At 53.0% G+C, this 20,392-nt stretch overlaps 1 protein-coding gene across 8 annotated transcripts in view; it reads right to left on the reverse strand.

The window, feature by feature from the left end:
- Positions 1–20,392, reverse strand: part of UBR4 (ubiquitin protein ligase E3 component n-recognin 4) — a 157,122-nt gene that overhangs the window by 50,247 nt on the left and 86,483 nt on the right. For 5 of the 8 annotated variants that reach the window (XM_064172126.1, XM_064172123.1, XM_064172122.1 and 2 more), the window contains 13 exons: positions 19,901–20,050; positions 18,169–18,396; positions 17,989–18,067; positions 16,382–16,624; positions 13,822–13,990; positions 12,895–13,039; positions 11,909–11,994; positions 10,677–10,764; positions 10,362–10,555; positions 7,504–7,743; positions 3,281–3,419; positions 1,361–1,486; positions 442–600 (listed from right to left, as the gene is read on the reverse strand). In XM_064172126.1, coding sequence (XP_064028196.1) covers positions 442–600; positions 1,361–1,486; positions 3,281–3,419; positions 7,504–7,743; positions 10,362–10,555; positions 10,677–10,764; positions 11,909–11,994; positions 12,895–13,039; positions 13,822–13,990; positions 16,382–16,624; positions 17,989–18,067; positions 18,169–18,396; positions 19,901–20,050 — 2,046 coding nt within the window. The remainder of the gene's footprint in view (positions 1–441; positions 601–1,360; positions 1,487–3,280; positions 3,420–7,503; positions 7,744–10,361; positions 10,556–10,676; positions 10,765–11,908; positions 11,995–12,894; positions 13,040–13,821; positions 13,991–16,381; positions 16,625–17,988; positions 18,068–18,168; positions 18,397–19,900; positions 20,051–20,392) is intronic. The other 3 variants (XM_064172127.1, XM_064172125.1, XM_064172124.1) reach the window with 1 other exon arrangement.

Raw genomic sequence — 20,392 nt, forward strand, 5'->3', positions numbered from 1 at the left:
TCCAGGGAGGTTGTGGAGCACAGAAGCACCCAATGTGATCTTTGATCACATTCTGTGCTTCTGTGCCCCACAGCCTCCCTGGGAAACCTATGCCAGTGTCTCACCACCCTCAGCCTGTGCCAGTGTCTCACCACCCTCCCTGCAAACAACTTCTTCCTAACACCCAGCTTCAATGTCCCCTCTGTCAGTTTAAACCCATTCCTCCTCCTCCTGTCATTACCAGACCTTGTCAATAGTCCCTCCCCAGCCCTCCTGTAGCCCCTTCAGATACAGGGAGACCACTCCAAGGTCTCCTGGAAGCCTTCCCCTGCAAACAAACATCAACTGATGACTGGCTCCTGATCTCACTGAAGGCAGAGTGGCTACACCTCACTTGTTTCTGATGTGCACTGCTATCAACCACATCACCCAAACCCAAAGCAAAGCACAATCATAACATACCTGGATGATTTTAGAAAGCTCATCAAAAGAGTTCTTGCAGTCCCCACAGTACTCTTGGGCCAACTGGAGGATGTATCTATTCACACTGGCTGAGGTAGAACTGATCCCTCCACCGCTCCCAGATTCATCCTGGAACAGAGGGGAAAACAAAAAGGAATCCTGTGTGGAGGGTACAGACAAGTTAAAGAGTGCAGAGCAGAATCTGAAGCAAGGATCAGAGAATCACAGAATCATTTTGCTTGGAACAGACTTTTAAGCTCATCCAATCCAACCATTCTCTAACTCTACCAAGGCTGGGGCTAAACCATGGCCCTCAGCACCACATCTGAAGCTTTCACACCTCCAGGGATGGGGATTCAACCACCTCCCTGAGCAGCCTGTTCCAGTCTTTCAGACCCAAACAGCCCTTTGAGCACAGCCTCAACGAACTTCCCAAGGCTTCAGAAGCAAGAGGCCTTCCCTTCCCACACCTTAGGTTAGCAGATTTAGGCAGAACTCTGGGCAAAATCCACCTGGAAGTGTGAAGTCCCAAAGGAAACTCCCTCAGCTGTCTTCTCATGGCCACACTCTGCCTCTATCTACTTGCTTCTACTGTGAGACCATCTCAGAGCATGGAGATCCAAGCTTCAGGATGGTCCCCACTCTGTGCCTATCTCCTTGATGTCCATGCCCAGAGCTGTCCAGGGAACCATCTGGATCTTTATCTGGTTTGGGTGGTATAAAAGCTCAGTGTCTCCTCCCCAGCCTGGGGTTCTGTGCAAGACCACAGGATCATAGAATGGGTTGGGTTGGAAGAGACCTTAAAGATCATCTAGTTCCAACCCTCTTGCTATGGGCAGCTCCCACTAGCCCAAGTTGCCCAAGGTCCCATCCAATCTAGCCTTGAACACTTCCAGGGGGTGGAATCCATCCTTGTTACCTGTGGTTTTTCAGGAGCTGCCTCATTGACTTTACAGAGAAGGTTCTCCAGCTGGGGTCGGTGTCCCATGAGCTGGTGGTAGACTCTGTCAGCCTTGTCCAGCAGGGTGTTGATATTTGTCACTGCCTGAGAAGAGCAAAGGAAAGGAAAATGTCTTCTGTCCAGCCAAGATGTTTAATTCTACAACTCCCAACCTCCAAGCCTTCAGCCTCTTCTGTAAATGATGTCTTCTGAAGAGTTACTCATTTGGTGGAGCAAGAAAGGAAGTGACAGTCACTGAGAAGCCTTGACTGAGCCCTGCCTGTCATGTTACTCCCAAGGAGGGAATTCTGATGTCTCTGTTGACCTGGCCAAGAGAGTCACAGATTGCATTGGGTTGGAAGGTCTGAACTCTCAAAGTTTATCTTGTCCAACCCCATCCCTGCACTCAGCAAAGACATCTCCAACGAGATCAGGCTGCACAGGGACACATCAAAGCTGATCTGGAATGTCTTCCAGGCATGGGGCCTCAACCACATCCCTGGGCAACCTCTCCCAGCATTTCACCACTCTCACTGTGCAGAACTTCCTCCTGGTGCCCAATCTAAATCTGCCCTGCTCCAGTTTCACACCTGCCTCTCATCCTGGCACTACAAGGCCTTGCAAAACTACCTCCTCAGCTCTCCTGTAGCCCCCTTCAGACACTGAAATACTGCTCTAGGATCTCCCTGGAGCTTTCTCTTCTCCAGGCTGAACAGCCCCAGGTCTCCCAACCACATCCCTGGGCAACCTCTTCCAACATTTCACCACTCTCACTGTGCAGAACTTCCTCCTGGTGCCCAACCTAAATCTGCCCTGCTCCAGTTTCACACCTGCCTCTTGTCCTAGCACTATAAGCTCTTGCAAAACTACCTCCCCAGCTCTCCTGTAGATCCTTTAGGTACTGAAATACTGCTCTAGGGTCTCCCTGGAGCTTTCTCTTCTCCAGGCTGAACAGCCCCAGGTCTCCCAACCACATCCCTGGGCAACCTCTTCCAGTATTTCACCACTCTCATTGTGCAGAACTTCCTCCTGATGCCCAACCTAAATCTGCTCTGCTCCACTTTCACAGCCATCTCTCGTCCTACCACTAAAAGCCCTTCTAAAACTACCTCTCCAGCTCTCCTGTAACCCCTTTAGGTACTAAATGCTGCTCTCAGAGCAGCTGGCTCCCGGCATGCTGCCCTGGAACCTTCTCTTCTCCAAGCTGAACAGCCCAAACTCTCTCAGCCACATCCCTGGGCAACCTCTCCCAGCATTTCACCACTCTCATTGTGCAGAACTTCCTCCTGGTGCCCAACCTAAATCTGCCCTGCTCCAGTTTCACACCTGCCTCTTGTCCTAGCACTACAAGCTCTTGCAAAACTACCTCCCCAGCTCTCCTGTAGCTCCTTCAGGTACTGAAATACTGTTCTAGGTTCTCCCTGGAGCTTTCTCTTCTCCAGGCTGAACAGCCCCAGGTCTCCCAACCACATCCCTGGGCAACCTCTTCCAACATTTCACCACTCTCATTGTGCAGAACTTCCTCCTGATGCCCAACATAAATCTGCCCTGCTCCAGTTTCACACCTGCCTCTTGCCCTACCACTAAAAGCCCTTCTAAAACTACCTCCCCAGCTCTCCTGTAACCCCTTTAGGTACTGAAATGCTGCTCCAGGAGCAGCTGACTCCTGCCATGCTACCCTGGAGCCTTCTCTTCTCCAAGCTGCACAGCCCCAACTCTCTCAGCCTGTCCTTCGTAAGAGAAGTTCTCCACCCCTCTGACCATGGTTGTGACCTCCTCTGCACCCGCTCCACCAGGTCCACGTCCCTCTTGTGCTGGGAGTGCCATAGCTGGATGCAGCAGTGCAGGTGAGGCCTGTGTGGAGGAGCATGTGAGGGGTGCAGCTGCTGCTGGCCTCACCTTCTTGCGGTCCTCCTCGTTCTCGATGGGGTCGACGGCGCAGCAGGGCTTGGCGTAGAGCATGAAGTCGAAGCGAGCGTACTTGCAGAAGCCGCAGGCGTTGCACAGGAAAGGATCCTTCTCGTCGTAGTTGATGGACCTGAAGGGCAAGCCAGAGAGGTCAAAGAGTGCAGCTCAGCTTCAGCAAGGAGACTGAGGCTGTGTGCAGAGCAGGAGAAGGAGAAGGGAGGCCTCTTTAGGAACCTAACCTACCGCTGCCGCCTTCTAAGCTGCCTGCTGCGCCACACTGTGAGCTTTAGGCCAGGAGCAGATGCAATGAGAGCAGTGCTCTGGAGCCCCTGGGGCAAGAGGGATGTGGAGATGCTGGAGAGTGTCCAGAGCAGGGCCAGGAGGATGCTGAGAGGGCTGCAGCAGCTCTGCTGTGAGCACAGACTGAAAGAGTTGGGGCTGTGCAGGCTGGAGCAGAGGAGGCTCCCAGGGGACCTTCTTGTGGCCTGCCAGGAGCTGAAGAGGGATACAAAAAAGCTGGGGAGGGACTTCTGAGGCTGTGAGGGAGTGGCAGGAGGGGGGGGAATGGAGCAGAGCTGGAGGTGGGGAGAGTGAAGCTGGAGGTGAGGAGGAAGTTGTTGAGCAGGAGAGTGGTGAGAGGCTGGAATGGGTTGCCCAGGGAGGGGGTTGAGGCCCCATGGCTGGAGGTGTTTGAGGCCAGGCTGGCTGAGGCTGTGTGCAGCCTGCTCTAGGGTAGGGTGTCCCTGGGCATGGCAGGGGGGTTGGAACTGGCTGCTCCTTGTGGTCCCTTCCACCTCTTACTGATTCTATGATTCTACAGTTGCCTCTGGAAGCAGCTCAGCCCTACTCAAACCTCTCAGCTGTGTCCCCTTTCTCTCTGGTGTGATTCCCCATCTGGGAACTGCTGATTCAAACCATGACACAGACACACAGAATGCTCTGGGTTGAAGGAGACCTTAAAAACCATCCAGCTCCAACCCCCTGCCATGGGCAGGGACACCTCTCACTAGCCCAGACTGACCAAGGCCTGATCCAACCTGGCACTGAACACCAACCACATCCCTGGGCAACTTGTTCCAGTGTCTCTCCACTCTCACTCTATAGAATTTCTTCCTCACCTCCAGTCTCAATCTCCCCTCTTCCAGCTCAAAGCCATTGTTCCTCATTGAAATTCCCTCCCCAGCTCTCCTGGAACTCTTTTGGGTACTGTAAGGCTGCTGTAAGCTCAGACTGGAGCCTTCTCTTCTCCAGGCTGATCAGCCCCAACTCTCCCAGCCTGTCCCCACAGGTGAGGTGCTGCAGCTCCTCATATTCTTGACCCACTGCAGCAGTGCCAAGTCTGTCTTGTGCTGAGAATCAAACCTGAAACTGGCAACCACAATAAAATCCTTACAGACATGATGCCACAGTCTGGCTTGGGAAAAGCCAGAGATGGGAATTTGTCCCTCACAACTCCACTTCAACTCCAGCAGAACCTCAGAGAGGACACTGTGCCCTTTCCAAGCAGGCAGAGAAAAGGGAAGCATTTGGTTTGCTAAGGTCCAGGCTCTCAATAGCTCTCATTCCTTCCCCAGGTGCAGTGGCACTCCCTTACAGCATACTTATTAACCACCTGCAGAGTGATGCAGCAGAACACAAACGTTTCCAGCTCCCCTAATTCAAAAGGAGCTGTGGAAACCTTTCCATCTGATCTGGGGAAAGAATCTGCTAAACGTCTGGAATGACAAAGGGATTAGAGAGGAATATGAGAGAAAAAGGGGAGAAGAGAGTCATAGAATCAAGCAGGTTGGCAGAGAGCTCCAAGCTCAGCCAGCACAACCTAGCACCCAGCCCTGCCCAACCAACCAGACCATGGCACTCAGTGCCCCAGCCAGGCTTGGCTTCAACACCTCCAGCCACACAGACTCCACCACCTCCCTGGGCAGCCCATTCCAGTGCCAATCACTCTCTCTGACAACAACTTCCTAACAACATCCAGCCTCAACCTGCCCTGACACAGCTGCAGCCTGGGGCCCCTTCTTCTCTTGCTGGCTGCCTGGCAGCAGAGCCCAACCCCACCTGGCTACAGCCTCCCTGCAGGCAGCTGCAGACAGCAATGAGCTCTGCCCTGAGCCTCCTCTGCTGCAAGATGCACCCCCCCAGCTCCCTCAGCCTCTCCTCACAGGGCTGTGCTCCAGGACCCTCCCCAGCCTTGCTGCCCTTCTCCAAACACCTTCCAGCACCTCAACCTCTCTCTTGAATTGAGGAGCCCAGAGCTGGACACAACTCTCAAGCTGTGGGCAGTGTTGAGTACAATGAAGAATAACCTCCCTGGTCCTGCTGCCCACACTGCTCCTGAGCCAGCCCAGGATGCCATTGGCTCTGCTGCCCACCTGGGCACTGCTGCCTCAGCTTCAGCTCCTCTCTCCCAGCACCCCCAGCTCCCTCTCTGCCTGGCTGCTCTCAGCCACTCTGGCCCCAGCATGTAGTGCTGCTTGGGGTTGCTGTGGCCAAAGTGTAGCACCCTGCACTTGGCCTTGTTCAATCTCACCCCGTTGGCCTCTGCAGAGACAAAGCTCACAAAGGAACAGGATTTACAGCAGTGCAGAGCAAGCCTGAATAGCACACAGTAAATTGCACCCTGAGCCCTGCTCTGAATGAGGAGAGCACAACAAAAGCTCCCACAGACAAGCAGGCAGTGTTGAGCCAGGGGGCTGAGGGCTGTGAGGAAACTCCTCCCCACTTTGCCATCCCCAAACTGAACTCCAGCCTCATGCCCTTCAGCAGGCAGCCCAAAAACAACCTCCCCCCCTGGGAATTGGCTCTTGTTGAAACTTCAGAGGGCTTGATCTGAGAGTTGAGTGTTGTGGGATCAGGTTTCCTTTGTGAGGCTGCATTAACTGCAAATCCCTGTAAGCCTGTTTTATACTTCCTGCCTAATTTGATTGTGTGCTTGTAGGAACCACAATCAGGGATTTTCAAGAGCAGGCTGTTTTGGTGAGCATCCAACATGGGCAACAGCACAAGGGCTCTGTAAACCCCCACTGCTGGCTCTGCAGGGAGGAAGCAGAGGATTGTTTGGGTTGAAAAACAGCTCAAGGCAACGACCCAACACCACCATGGCCATTAAAACATGTCCCAGAGTGTCACAGCCATATGCTTCCTGCACAGCTCCAGGGATGGGGACTCCACCACCTCCCTGGGCAGCCTGATCAAATGCCTCATCACTCTTGCAGCAATGAAATTGTTCCTCGTGTCCAACCCAAGCCTACCCTGGCAGATTTCAGGCCATTTCCTCTCCTCCTGTCACAGACTCATTGAAGTGTCAGGACTGGAAGGGACCTCAAGGATCATCCAGTTCCAACCTCCCTAACATGGGCAGGGACACCTCACACTCGATCAGGCTGGCCAGAGCCTGATCCAGTCTGGCCTTAAACTCTTGCAGCAATGAAACTGTTCCTCATGTCCAATCTAAGCCTCCCCCAGCACAATTCCAGGCCATTTCCTCTCCTCCTGTCATACACTCAAAGAATTGTCAGGGCTGGAAGGCACCCCAAAAATCATCCATCTCCAACACCCTGCCAAGGGCAGGGACACCTCACACTAGACCAGGTCGCTCAGAGCCACATCCAGCCTGGCCTTGAAGGCTGCCAGGGATGAGGCTTCCATACCTGCACTTGTGGCACTGGGAGACATTTTCCCCACAGTTAGTGCAGACCCCCAGGTTGGCTCAGCCAGCCCAACCTAGCACCCAGCCCAACCTAGCACCCAGCCCTATCCATTTAACCAGACCATAGAATCAAGCAGGTTGGAAGAGAGCTCCAAGCTCTGCCAGAACAACCTAGCACCCAGCCCTGCCCAACCAACCAGACCATGGCACTCAGTGCCCCAGCCAGCCTTGGCTGCAACACCTCCAGCCACACAGACTCCACCACCTCCCTGGGCAGCCCATTCCAATGCCAATCACTCTCTCTGACAACAACTTCCTAACAACATCCAGCCTCAACCTGCCCTGACACAGCTTCAGCCTGGGGCCCCTTCTTCTGGCCCTGGCTGCCTGGCAGCAGAGCCCAACCCCACCTGGCTACAGCCTCCCTGCAGACAGCTGCAGACAGCAATGAGCTCTGCCCTCAGCTTCCTCTGCTGCAGGCTGCACCCCCCCAGCTCCCTCAGCCTCTCCTCACAGGGCTGTGCTCCAGGCCCCCCCAGCCCCCTGCAGCCCTGGGCTGCCATACCTGCACTTGTGGCACTGGTAGACGTTCTCCCCGCAGTTGCCGCAGACGCCAGGGTTGGCAGGGACGGAGGCGCTGCAGCGAGGGCACTGCAGGGTCTCGGTGGAGGCTTGGTAGTTCTCATAGAAGTCTGCAAACTCAATCATCAGGTTGGAGGCCACGATGGGCAGGGGCAGATCAATCTTCACCTCCGTCTGGCCCGGGGTCAGTTGGACTTTCTTAGCTTTGTGCCAACGAGCTGGCCTGGGGAGGGGAAAGAATCATAGAATCAGGCAGGGCTGGAAGGGAGCACAAGGAGCAGGCAGTGCCAACCCCCCTGCCATGCCCAGGGACACCCTACCCTAGAGCAGCCTGACCACAGCCTCAGCCAGCCTGGCCTCAAACACCTCCAGCCATGGGGCCTCAACCCCCTCCCTGGGCAACCCATTCCAGCCTCTCACCACTCTCCTGCTCAACAACTTCCTCCTCACCTCCAGCCTCACTCCCCCCACCTCCAGCTTTGCTCCATTCCCTCCAGTCCTGGCACTTCCTGACAGCCTCAAAAGTCCCTCCCCAGCTTTTTGAAAGCCCCCTTCAGACCCTGAAAGGCCACAGAAGGGAAGGGAAGGGAAGTAGGGGTGGTTATCTCCAGCAGGGGAGCACCCTCCCTGCCCACGCAGCTCCCAGCTCCAAATCCACTTGAAGCAGGCTGCCTGGAAAGCAGTTGCAGGCTTGGCTTCCTTAGCTTCTGCACTGACATGATATGTAGCCAGAAATACATTTTAAGCCTTTATCCTCTTCATAAGAGAGAGACTGTTTGGGATTAAAGAGCTGTTGATGCCTCATGGTAAAAAAAAGAAAACCCCAACCCAACTTGAATTCCACAGACATTTTCCAGGGATTTTCCCCCTCCATTCTGGAGGTTTTTAGTCAGTGAGGACATCTGCATGACAAGAGGATATTGACTGCTAAAGATCTCATCTGCTCCCACTGCTTCTTCTCAACCTGAAGTCAGAATCCTCTCTTTGTGACATCATAATCCTCTCCCCAGCAGCCACTTGTGATGTCACACAGTTGATTAAGACTTCAAATAAGCAATAAGCAGGCAGAGATTAATCCTTAAGGCAAAGAGATCTGATTCTGGTGTGAACATCTCAAGGAGTAAGAGGGGGGAAAACATAGTAAGAGGACTGGCTCCAGACTGAGCTCTTTTTCATAGGCAGGAGCTGGACCATCCAACTTCTAATGGTGCTGTGGCTTCAAACAAGCCCTGTTAACACTTGCTGCATTTCTGGAAGTGCTGTGAGCTCCAAACCCCTTCCAAGATCCAAACCTCCAGGAGGTGTTTTGGTGTTGATGTTGGTTCCCACATAATTAAAGTTAGGTGCTTAAAAACTGAGCCTGCACAAAGTTGGCACACAAGGATTTGACAGGAGCCTTTTTAAGAGCCAGGTGGAATTTGGATCTTCATTCAGCTGTTCCTTGGAGGAGATTCAGAACAATCTCTCCTCTCAGCATGGGATGGTAGCCATGAGGAACAGTCCAAGAAGGAATGTTGGCTAAAAGAAGCAGTCAAACACCTCAGGAGAAATCCACACTGTGAAATTCACAGAAGCACAGAACTGGTTTGGTTGGAAAAGAGCTTTCATGGTCAGGAGGAAGTTTGCCCACAGTTGGTGGTGTCCTCATGAGAGCTAAGCTCCCTCTTCATGTCCATGTCACAGAGTAGAAACACAGAAGTGTTTGGGTTGGCAAAGGCCTTTGAGCTCATCCAGACCATTCTCTAACTCTACTGAGCCTGGGGCTAAACCATGGCCCTCAGCACCACATCTCTGTGGCTCTGAAACACCTCCAGGGATGAGGATTCAATCACCTCCCTGGGCAGCCTGCTCCAGTCTTTGAGAACCCTTCCAAGGGAAGAATTGTCTTCTATTCATAGAACCATAGAATCAGGCAGGTTGGCAGAGAGCTCCAAGCTCAGCCAGCCCAACCTAGCACCCAGCCCTGCCCAACCAACCAGACCATGGCACTCAGTGCCCCAGCCAGCCTTGGCTGCAACACCTCCAGCCACACAGACTCCACCATCTCCCTGGGCAGCCCATTCCAATGCCAATCACTCTCTCTGACAACAACTTCCTAACAACATCCAGCCTCAACCTGCCCTGCCACAGCTTCAGACTGGGGCCCCTTCTTCTCTTGCTGGCTGCCTGGCAGCAGAGCCCAACCCCACCTGGCTACAGCCTCCTGCAGGCAGCTGCAGGCAGCAATGAGCTCTGCCCTCAGCCTCCTCTGCTGCAGGCTGCACACCCCCAGCTCCCTCAGCCTCTCCTCACAGGGCTGTGCTCCAGGCCCCTCCCCAGCCTTGCTGCCCTTCTCTCAACACCTTCCAGCACCTCAACAGCTCTCTCAAATTCAGGAGCCCAGAACTGGACACAGCACTCCAGGGGTGGCCTGAGCAGTGCTGAGCACAGGGGCACAAGAACCTCCCTTGTCCTGCTGCCCACACTGCTCCTGAGCCAGCCCAGGATGCCATTGGCTCTGCTGCCCACCTGGGCACTGCTGCCTCAGCTTCAGCTCCTCTCTCCCAGCACCCCCAGCTCCCTCTCTGCCTGGCTGCTCTCAGCCACTTAGTTCCCAGCCTGTAGCACTGCTTGGTGTTGTGGCCAAAGTGCAGAACCCTGCACTCAGCCTTCCCTACAGAACCCTCAACCTTTTAACTACATTAATTTGCCACTGCCTCAGACCTTCCCTCACCCACAAACCCTACTCCCATAGTACCAGGATACCTAAACCTCCCCTGATTCAACTTGAGGCCACTTCCTCTTGTCCTATCCCCTGTTGCTACAGAGGTTTGCCCACACAAGCCCCCTGGCCATGCTTACTTGTTTTTCAGCTCCACTATGGCTTGCACTGTCCTGTTGTTGTAGTAGAGGTTGATGGTTCGGACCATTTTGGTTCGTTTCAGGTCTCCTATCTTCACTGTCACCTTGCTGATGGTGTGGCTGCCAATCAGCTTCACCACCTGCTGGGTGGTAGTGTACCTCGTGTCCACTTTGATGGAGGAGAGCTTGATGTACTGAGGACACAAACAAGGACACAGCTCCTAGATAATGACATCCCCAAACCTCAGAAGCACAGCAAGCTGTGCTGCTGGGATCCCTGTAACTGCAAAGGGTGCAGGAGCTGCTGTTACTTACACAGAAGGGCACCTCTGGATTGTTGCAGACAAGACAAGGATCACTCTCCAGGTAATAGCCATCAAATTCCACCAGGCCAGACAATGTGCTGCAATCACAGAATCAAGAGAATTGGTTGGCTGAAGAACACCTCCAAGCTCAGCCAGTCCAAGCAGCACCACTATGGCCACTAAACCATGGCCCCATAGCCACAGGTTTCTTAACACCTCCCGGCACAGTGACTCCACCACCTCCCTGGGCAGCCCATTCCAATGCCAAGCACTCTCTCTGGGAACAGCTTCCTAACAACATCCAGCCTCAACCTCCCCTGGCACAGCTTGAGGCTGTGTCCCCTTCTTCTGGTGCTGGCTGCCTGGCAGCAGAGCCCAACCCCACCTGGCTACAGCCTCCCTGCAGGCAGCTGCAGACAGCAATGAGCTCTGCCCTGAGCCTCCTCTGCTGCAGGCTGCACACCCCCAGCTCCTTCAGCCTCTCCTCACAGGGCTGTGCTCCAGGCCCCTCCCCAGCCTTGCTGCCCTTCTCTCAACACCTTCCACCGCCTCAACATCTCTCTGCTATTCAGGAACCCAGAACTGGACACAGCACTCCAGATGTGGCCTGAGCAGTGCTGAGCACAGGGGCAGAAGGACTCCCCTTGGACCAGGCAGGCATAACAGCTGGGGACAGCAAGGGAAAGTGCTCTCCATCCCAGATGACACACTAGGAGACAAGGGCAGCACAAGCAAGACAACCCAGATCTCCTCTTCTCCAGACTAAGCAATCCCAGAGCCCTCAGCTGCTCCTCATTCTCCACACCCCTCCCCAGCCTTGCTGCCCTTAACAGATGAGTGAAGACCACTGACATATCAAGCTGGGCATTCACTGCTCATTCTCCAAGTCTCCACTCTCTAAGTAGTCCTAATATTTTTTAACAGGGATCAAAAAGGAAAAGGTAAAAAAGCCAAATCCAAGCTGCTGCTGACAGCAGAGAGAATCATAGAATCAACCAGGTTGGAAGAGACCTCCAAGATCATCCAGTCCAACCTGGCACCCAGCCCCATCCAGTCAACCAGACCATGGCACTAAGAGTGTCCTCTTTCTGGGATGGCAGAACTGAATTCTGCTCTTCTGCCCAGAGCAGCTGCAGCAAGCAGAGACTCTCAGTAGGGTCCTTCCTCCATCACCATTTTATTAGAGTGGATTGCAGCTGCAGAGCTCTTCAGTGAAACAGCTGCAAGCCAGGAGTAACTCACTTGTAAATGTTGGAGTTGGGGTGGTTGGTCAGAATGTGGTTCTGGGTCCTGAGGATCTCCACAGCCTTTTGGGAATATTCCTTCAGCTGAAATACAATGAGGAAAACATTGTCTTCTCAAGGCTCCTCATCTTAGAGTCACAGCATCAAGCAGGTTGGCAGAGAGCTCCAAGCTCAGCCAGCACAACCTAGCACCCAGCCCTGCCCAACCAACCACACCATGGCACTCAGTGCCCCAGCCAGCCTTGGCTGCAACACCTCCAGCCACACAGACTCCACCACCTCCCTGGGCAGCCCATTCCAATGCCAAGCACTCTCTCTGACAACAACTTCCTAACAACATCCAGCCTGGATCTCCCCTGCCACAGCTTCAGACTGGGTCCCTTCTTCTGGTGCTGGCTGCCTGGCAGCAGAGCCCAACCCCACCTGGCTGCAGCCTCCCTGCAGGCAGCTGCAGGCAGCAATGAGCTCTGCCCTGAGCCTCCTCTGCTGCAGGCTGCACACCCCCAGCTCCCTCAGCCTCTCCTCACAGGGCTCTGCTCCAGGCCCCTCCCCAACCTCGCTGCCCTTCTCTCAACACCTTCTAGCACCTCAACATCTCTCTGCAATTCAGGAGCCCACAGCTGGACACAGCACTCCAGGGGTGTCCTGAGCAGTGCTGAGCATGGGGAGTTCCTTGTCCTGCTGGCCACATTGCTTCTGAAATCAAAAAACCCAACAACCCCCAACCCCCAACAGCCTCCCACTGAAATAAAACCACCCAAACCCCTTAAATATTGAAACAAAAAAAACAAATCCACACTGCCCAGATGTTTAAGGACCCTTTTAGGAACCTCTGTTTGCATTTCAAATTTAGGACCAAAAGACATTTCCACCAGAAACTCTTCTGCCATAAATCCTGTCCCAGCTGTACCACCAAGGAGCAGTGACCCAGCTGAGAGGCAGCAGCAGGATGCTGTTACCTCCTGTCCACAATGACACTGTTACCTTTTTCTCAGTCTGCTGGGTTTTCAGAGAGAAGTATCCCAGGAGATCTACAAACTGGGCAGCCTTTCTTCCATAAGCTGGAAGTTCTGGCCAGATTGACCACATGAGATCCAACAGCAATTCCTGCTGAGACTTGTTGGAGTTCCTGTGGAATGGATTACAGATCACAGGTTTGTGTTGGAAAGGACTCTAAAGATCACAGGATCAAAGGGGTTGGAAGAGACCCAATGAGGTCATCCAGTCCAACCTCCTGCCAGAGCAGGACCATACAAACTAGCTCAGGTCACACAGGAACACATCCAGACAGGTCTTGAGAGGCTCCAGAGAAGGAACCTTCCAGCACCTCAACATCTCCCTTGAATGGAGGAGCCCAGAACTGGACACAGCACTCCAGGGGTGGCCTGAGCAGTGCTGAGCACAGGGGCACAAGAACCTCCCTTGTCCTGCTGCCCACACTGCTCCTCAGCCAGCCCAGGATGCCATTGGCTCTGCTGCCCACCTGGGCACTGCTGCCTCCTCTTCAGCTCCTCTCTACCAGCACTCCCAGGACCCTCTCTGCCTGGCTGCTCTCAGCCACTTTGTTCCCAGCCTGTAGTGCTGCTTGGGGTTGTTGTGGCCAAAGTGCAGAACCCTGCACTGAGCCTTCCCTACACAACTCTCAACCTTTTAACTACATTAATTTGCCTCTGCCTCAGACCTTCCCTCACCCACAGACCCTACTCCCATATTATCAGGAGCCAGATTCTGCAGTCAGAGCTCAAATGCTCCTTGAAGATAACAATGAGTTAAGTCACAACTTCTCCCTCCAGCCCAAAGAGCTGCAGCAGTGTGTCAGTGACTGAGGGGGATGCAGCCTGCAGGACAGAGGCTGCTGCACAGCCTCTTAGCTCCCCATCACTGAGGTGAGGGTGGCTCAGAGCAGCTCACCTGTAGATGTGGAGGGCGAGGCAGTGAGCCTGCCACCTGACAGAGGACGAGTTGGACTCCAGCAGGAAGCAACGCAGGAACTGAATGAGGGTCTCCTTATCAGCAAACTTGTTCAGCTGGTTCACCAGAGCTGTGCACAGCTGATCCTCCTGACTGCCCAGACTCTCACCTAAGGCACAGCAGGAGGTAGAAGAAGAGACTTGAGAAAGCAGATTACATGGAGCACCTCAGAGCTTTCCAGTTCAGGTCAGGATAATGGGGACAGATTGGTGTGTTCCAGGCAAGTTTACCACTCCTTTGTCTTTCACATCCTGAGTACTACTGGTTAACACTCCTTTGTAAGTACTCCTGGTTAGCATTCCTTTGTCTTTCACATCCTGAGTGCTCCTGATTAACACTCCTTTGTAAGTACTCCTGGTTAGCATTCCTTTGTCTTTCACATCCTGAGTGCTCCTGATTAACACTCCTTTGTAAGTACTCCTGGTTAACACTCCTTTGTAAGTACTCCTGGTTAGCATTCCTTTGTCTTTCACATCCTGAGTGCTCCTGATTAACACTCCTTTGTAAGTACTCCTGATTAACACTCCTTTGTAAGTATTCCTGGTTAGCATTCCTTTGTCTTTCACATCCTGAGTGCTCCTGATTAACACTCCTTTGTAAGTACTCCTGGTTAACACTCCTTTGTAAGTACTCCTGGTTAGCATTCCTTTGTCTTTCACATCCTAAGTACTCCTGATTAACACTCCTTTGTAAGTACTCCTGGTTAACACTCCTTTCTCTTTCACATCCTAAGTACCCCTGATTAACACTCCTTTCCCTTTCACACCCTAAGTACTCCTGGTTAACACTCCTTTGTAAGTACTCCTGATTAACACTCCTTTGTAAGTTCTCCTGATTAACACTCCTTTTCTTTCACATCCTAAGTACTCCTGGTTAACACTCCTTTGTAAGTACTCCTGATTAACACTCCTTTCTCTTTCACATCCTAAGTACTCCTGATTAACACTTCTTTCCCTTTCACAACCTAAGTACTCCTGACTAACACTCCTTTGTAAGTACATCTGGTTAACACTCATTTGTAAGTACCCCTGATTAACACTCCTTTCCATTTCACATCCTAAGTACTCCTGGTTAACAGTCCTTTGTAAGTATTCCTGATTAACACTTCTTTCCCTTTCACATCCTAAGTACTCCTGGTTAACACTCCTTTGTAAGTACTCCTGGTTAACACTCCTTTGTAAGTACTCCTGATTAACACTCCTTTGTAAGTACTCCTGATTAACACTCCTTTCCCTTTCACAGCCTAAGTACTCCTGATTAACACTCCTTTGTAAGTACTCCTGGTTAATACTCCTTTGTAAGTATTCCTGATTAACACTCCTTTCCCTTTCACATCCTAACTACTCCTGATTAACACAGGGTGGGGGGAAGTTACTGGAATGCCTGCCAGCATGGACATGAGAAAATATGCTGCACAGCCTGGCTGAGAGAAAAGGATCAACCAGTGGGCAGTGGAAAGAGTCCCAGAGAATCATCTGACAGAGAAAGCCAAATGGGTTCCTTGAAGAAAAGCCAAGAGGGAATTCATGCCCATGACTTCCAGAGGAAAGCTTGGGTAGTTTCCCAGGCCTTTGGACAGCCACTACGCAGCAGCTCTGCCTCCAACCCTGCTCACAAGTCAGGCAGAGAAAAACAAGTCTGGATACCCAACTGGGTGTGCACCTTCAGTGCTCGTTTGGATCTCTGCGACCCTTCCAACCTCCTACAACCCAAAAATGGGCAGGTCATGTAGGAGCTTCTTCACTCTGAGAAGAGATCACTTCCATCAGACAACTCACAGCACACTCCAGTGGATAAATGCAGTGGGTTTGGGATGTACTCAGCATTTTATTCCAGCCCCAGCTCTCAAGATTTTGTCCCCTCCACTCCCTGCTCTCAGGATTTCAGACCCAACTCAGGGTTTTGGCTTCAGCTCTTAGGATTTTGGTTCCAGCTCTTAGGATTTTGGTTCCAGCTCTTAGGATTTCAGACCCAGCTCAGGATTTTGACCCCAGCTCGTAGGATTTTGGCTCCAACTTTTAGGATTTCAGACCCAGCTCAGGGATTTTGGCCCCAGCCTTTAGGATTTCAGACCCAGTTCAGGATTTTGGTTTCAGCTCTTAGGATTTCAGACCCAACTCTTAGAATTTCAGACCCAACTCTTAGGATTTCAGACCCAACTCACTCAGGATTTTGGCTCCAGCTTTAAGGACTTTGTCCTCAGCTCTTAGGTCATATTGCTTCACAGAACCACAGAAGGTTTTGGGTTGGAAGGGATCTTTGAAGGTCTTTTTAAGGTCATCTCTTCCATCTTTGCCCCTTTCCAACCTGCCAAATTGCTCTTCTCTCCTAGCTGCTGCTGTAGCCTGCAAGTGCCCTTGCCAGGATCCACAACCCTTTCACAGGAGTGGTGTTTATCACCCAAGCAACAAACAGTTCTCTCTAAACAGAGTAAGAAAGGCTAAGAGGAGAAGACTTCATTCCTAAACCCAGCACAGAACAGGGCACAACCACAGCTCACCCTCTCTCTCCTTCTCCTTTTCTTCTTTCTTGCTCTTCTTAGTGGAGGATTTGCTCTGTGTTGTTGGCTGCCCAGAGCCTGATGCTGCAGGAGCAGAGGTGGAAGAGGTGCTTGAAGATCCAGAGGAGGAGGCCACAGATAGCACTTTGCTGCCACACAGAGCACAGGAGAGCAGCTGCAGGAGAACTGGTGACACTCCTTCATCCACCAGGAAGCTGACTTGCAGGAGGAAATAGAGAACAGCTGCAGAGAGAAGAGGGAAAACCTTTGAAGCCTGAATGGAAAAAAACAAAACACACCAAAAACAACCCCCAAAATCCAACCAACCTCAGCTTAGATAAAACATACACTTTGAATGTGACAGGGATCATCCCCCAAGCTCACAGAACCTTCCAGCTCTATGCTACAGAAGGGTAACATTTGGCTATGCCAGGCAGGACATTTGGGCATACAGAATCAGCCAGGTTGGAAGAGACCTCCAGGATCAGAGTCCAACCTAGCAACTAACCCTTCTAATTAACTAACCCCTGGCACTAAGTGCCTCATGCAGCCTCCTCTTCAACACCTCCAGGCACACAGACTCTACCACCTCCCTGGGCAGCCCATTCCAATGCCAATCACTCTCTCTGACAACAACTTCCTAACAACAGCCAGCCTAGACCTGCCCTGGCACAGCTTGAGGCTGTGTCCCCTTCTTCTGGTGCTGGCTGCCTGGCAGCAGAGTCCAACCCCACCTGGCTACAGCCTCCCTGCAGGCAGCTGCAGACAGCAATCAGCTCTGCCCTGAGCCTCCTCTGCTGCAGGCTGCACCCCCCCCAGCTCCCTCAGCCTCTCCTCACAGGGCTCTGCTCCAGGCCCCTCCCCAGCCTTGCTGCCCTGCTCTTAACACCTTCCAGCACCTCAACATCTCTCTGCAATTCAGGAGCCCAGAACTGGACACAGCACCCAAGGGGTGGCCTGAGCAGTGCTGAGCACAGGGGCAGAAGGACTCCCCTTGGACCAGGCATAACAGCTGGGGACAGCAAGGGAAAGTGCTCTCCATCCCAGATGACACACTAGGAGACAAGGGTAGCACAAGCAAGACAACTCAGATCTCCTCTTCTCCAGACTAAGCAGTTCAGTCCTACTCAAAGCTCTCAGCTGTGTCCCCTTCTTCTCTGCTGAGCTTCCCCATCTGAGGAGTCTTGATTCAAACCATGGCACACAGAATGCTTTGGGTTGGAAGGGACCTTCAAGATCATCCAGTTCCAATCCCCTGCTGCAGGCAGGGACACTTTCCACTAGCCCAGCTTGCTCAAGGTCTTACCCATCCTGGCCATCAACACCTCCAGTGAGAGGGCCTGAACCACATCCTTGGGCAACCTTCTCCAGTGTCTCCCCACCCTCACTGGATAGAATTTCTTCCTCATCTCCAGTCTCAATCTGCCCTCCTCCAAGCTTCACACCATTCCCTCTCATTCTGTCACTCCAAGCACTTGACAGAAGCCCCTCCCCAGCTCTCCTGTAGCCCACTTCAGGTACTGGCAGGCTGCTCTAAGGTGTCTCTGGAGCCTCCTCCTCCAGGCTGAGCAGCCTCTCTGCTCCTTCCAAATGCTCTCAGAACTCACAGTCATCTTTGATGCAGAACTTCTGCCAGTTGACTGTCCTCTGTGTGGCAATCTCTGCACAAGCCTTCAGATGTTCCATCTGAAAGGGACAAGGGGAGAAGAGCAAGCACCAGGTGAGTATTGCTCTTACTGACAGCTCACATCCACACCACACACACACACTTTGCTCCTCATCCTTACCAAGCTGATCAAGGTATCATACTGCAGGGCAGAGCCTGAGCTTGCTGTGACCACACTGGCACGAAGGAAGATGCCTTGTTCCTCCAGGAGCTTTTTGATGCCACGGACGTGGGAGTCCAGGGTGTGGAGGTCTCTCAGCTGCCTGTATTTGTCCTTTGAGCCACAGATGAAGAGCAGCAGCTTGCGGACTTGGCGGCGCACGAACGGCGTCTGCTGGATCATCAGGTACTAGGCAGAGAAAAGCCTGTGAGGTCAGCACCCTGAGCCCACCAGCAGGCATCCTGCAGCCACTGAAAATGGGGTTTCTTCCAAGAAAATAGATGTGATCACAGGGTCACAGAGTGGCAGGGGCTGGAAGGGACCTCCAAAGCTCAGCCAGTCCAACCCCTCTGCCAGAGCAGCATCACCCAGAGCAGATCACACAGAACACATCCAGGTGAGGTTTGAGTATCCCCAGAGAGGGAAACTCCACAGCCCCCCTGGGCAGCCTGTGCCAGGGCTCTGGCACCCTCACAGGGAAAAAATTCCTCCTCATGTTTCCATGGAACTTACTCTGCCTCAGCTTCCACCCAGTGCCCCTTGTGCTGTCCCTGGGCATCACCCAGCAGAGCCTGGCCCCAGCCTCCTGGCACTCACCTTTACCTACTTAAACCATTGCTGAGGTCACCTCTCAGTCTCCTCTCCCAGCAGCACAGCCCAGCTCCCTCAGGCTCTCCTCCCAACAGAGCTGTTCCATTCCCTTCAGCATCTTTGTGGCTCTGTGCTGGACTCTCCCAAGCAGTTCTATGTCCCTCTTGAATTGGAGGGCCCAGAACTGGACATAATGCTCCAAATGTGGTTTCAGCAGGGCAGAGTAGAGGGGCAGGAGAACCTCTCTCTACCTACTAACCACAGCCCTTCTAATCCACCCCAGAATGGCACTGGCCCTGCTGGCCACAAGAGCACACTGCTGGCTCAGGGAGATGCATCCAGGCAGCTGGCACCCATGGCAGTAAGGCACTTGTTAAGTCAAGCAGGGAGCTCTACAATCAAAGCAACTGAAAAGAAATGCTCCAACATCTTATTGACTTCTGAAGGAGTAAATTAAGGACCAACAGCCCAGAACCATCTGAGAGAACCACAGAAAAGACCTTTAAGATCATCCAATCCAACCACTAACCCAGCACCACTGAGTCTGCTGCTAGGCCATGTCCCTCAGCACCACATCTACACAACTTCCATCTCCCTCCAGGGATGGGGATTCCACCACAGCCTTGGGCAGCCTGGGCCAGGTCTTGCCAACCCTTTCAAAGGAGAAACTGCTCTTTGTGTGCAGCCTGAACCTCCCCTGGGGCAACTTGAGGCTGCTTTCTCTTGTCCTCCCTTGAGAGGAAAGACCAAGCCCCAGCTGGCTCCAAGCTCCTTTCAGGGAGCTGTAGAGAGCCAAGAGGTCTACATGTCCCTCAGCACCACATCTACACAACTTCCATCTCTCTCCAGGGATGGGGATTCCACCACAGCCTTGGGCAGCCTGGGCCAGGCCCTGCCAACCCTTTCAAAGGAGAAACTGCTCTTTGTGTGCGGCCTGAACCTCCCCTGGGGCAACTTGAGGCTGTTTTCTCTTGTCCTTCCTTGAGAGGAAAAGACCAACCCAAACTTGGCTCCAAGCTCCTTTGATGGAGCTGTAGAGAGCCAAGAGGGCTGCCCTCAGCCTCCTCTTCTCCAGATGAAGCAATCTGAGGTTCTCACTCACCTCAGACAAGAAGTAGAACCAGGAGTGATCAAAGATGGGAGGTGGGATGCGGGAGTTGGTGTCTGCAATCTTCTTGATCTGGTAGGGCAGCCTCAGCACCATCTCTGTCAGGAGCTGAGTGTAGGCCTCAAACACATCTGCAGCATGGCCCTGAGAGGAAGAGCAATCAGTCAGGCTCTGGCAGCAAGGAGTGTGGCTCTGCCTGGGCAGTGTGGCAGCATGGCAAGCCCCAGGGTGCATCTCTTGACTGCCTAAACCCCAAACACTTCCTCTGCAGCTCTGCAGCCATAAATCCAGCTGCTGAACAAGAAGATGTCTTCAAACCTGCAGGAGGGCTTCAGCTAGATTCAGAGAGGCACAGAATGGTTTGGGTTGGAAGGGACCTTTGATATCATCCCCTCCCAGCTGCCTCCCACCAGCCCAGGTTGCTCAAGGCTTCATCCAGCCTGGCCTTAAACACCTCCAGGCAGGGGCAGCCACAACCCCCCTGGG

The sequence above is a fragment of the Pogoniulus pusillus genome, chromosome 36 (assembly GCF_015220805.1).
Source record: "Pogoniulus pusillus isolate bPogPus1 chromosome 36, bPogPus1.pri, whole genome shotgun sequence".
In the NCBI taxonomy this organism is placed as follows: Eukaryota; Metazoa; Chordata; class Aves; order Piciformes; family Lybiidae; genus Pogoniulus; species Pogoniulus pusillus.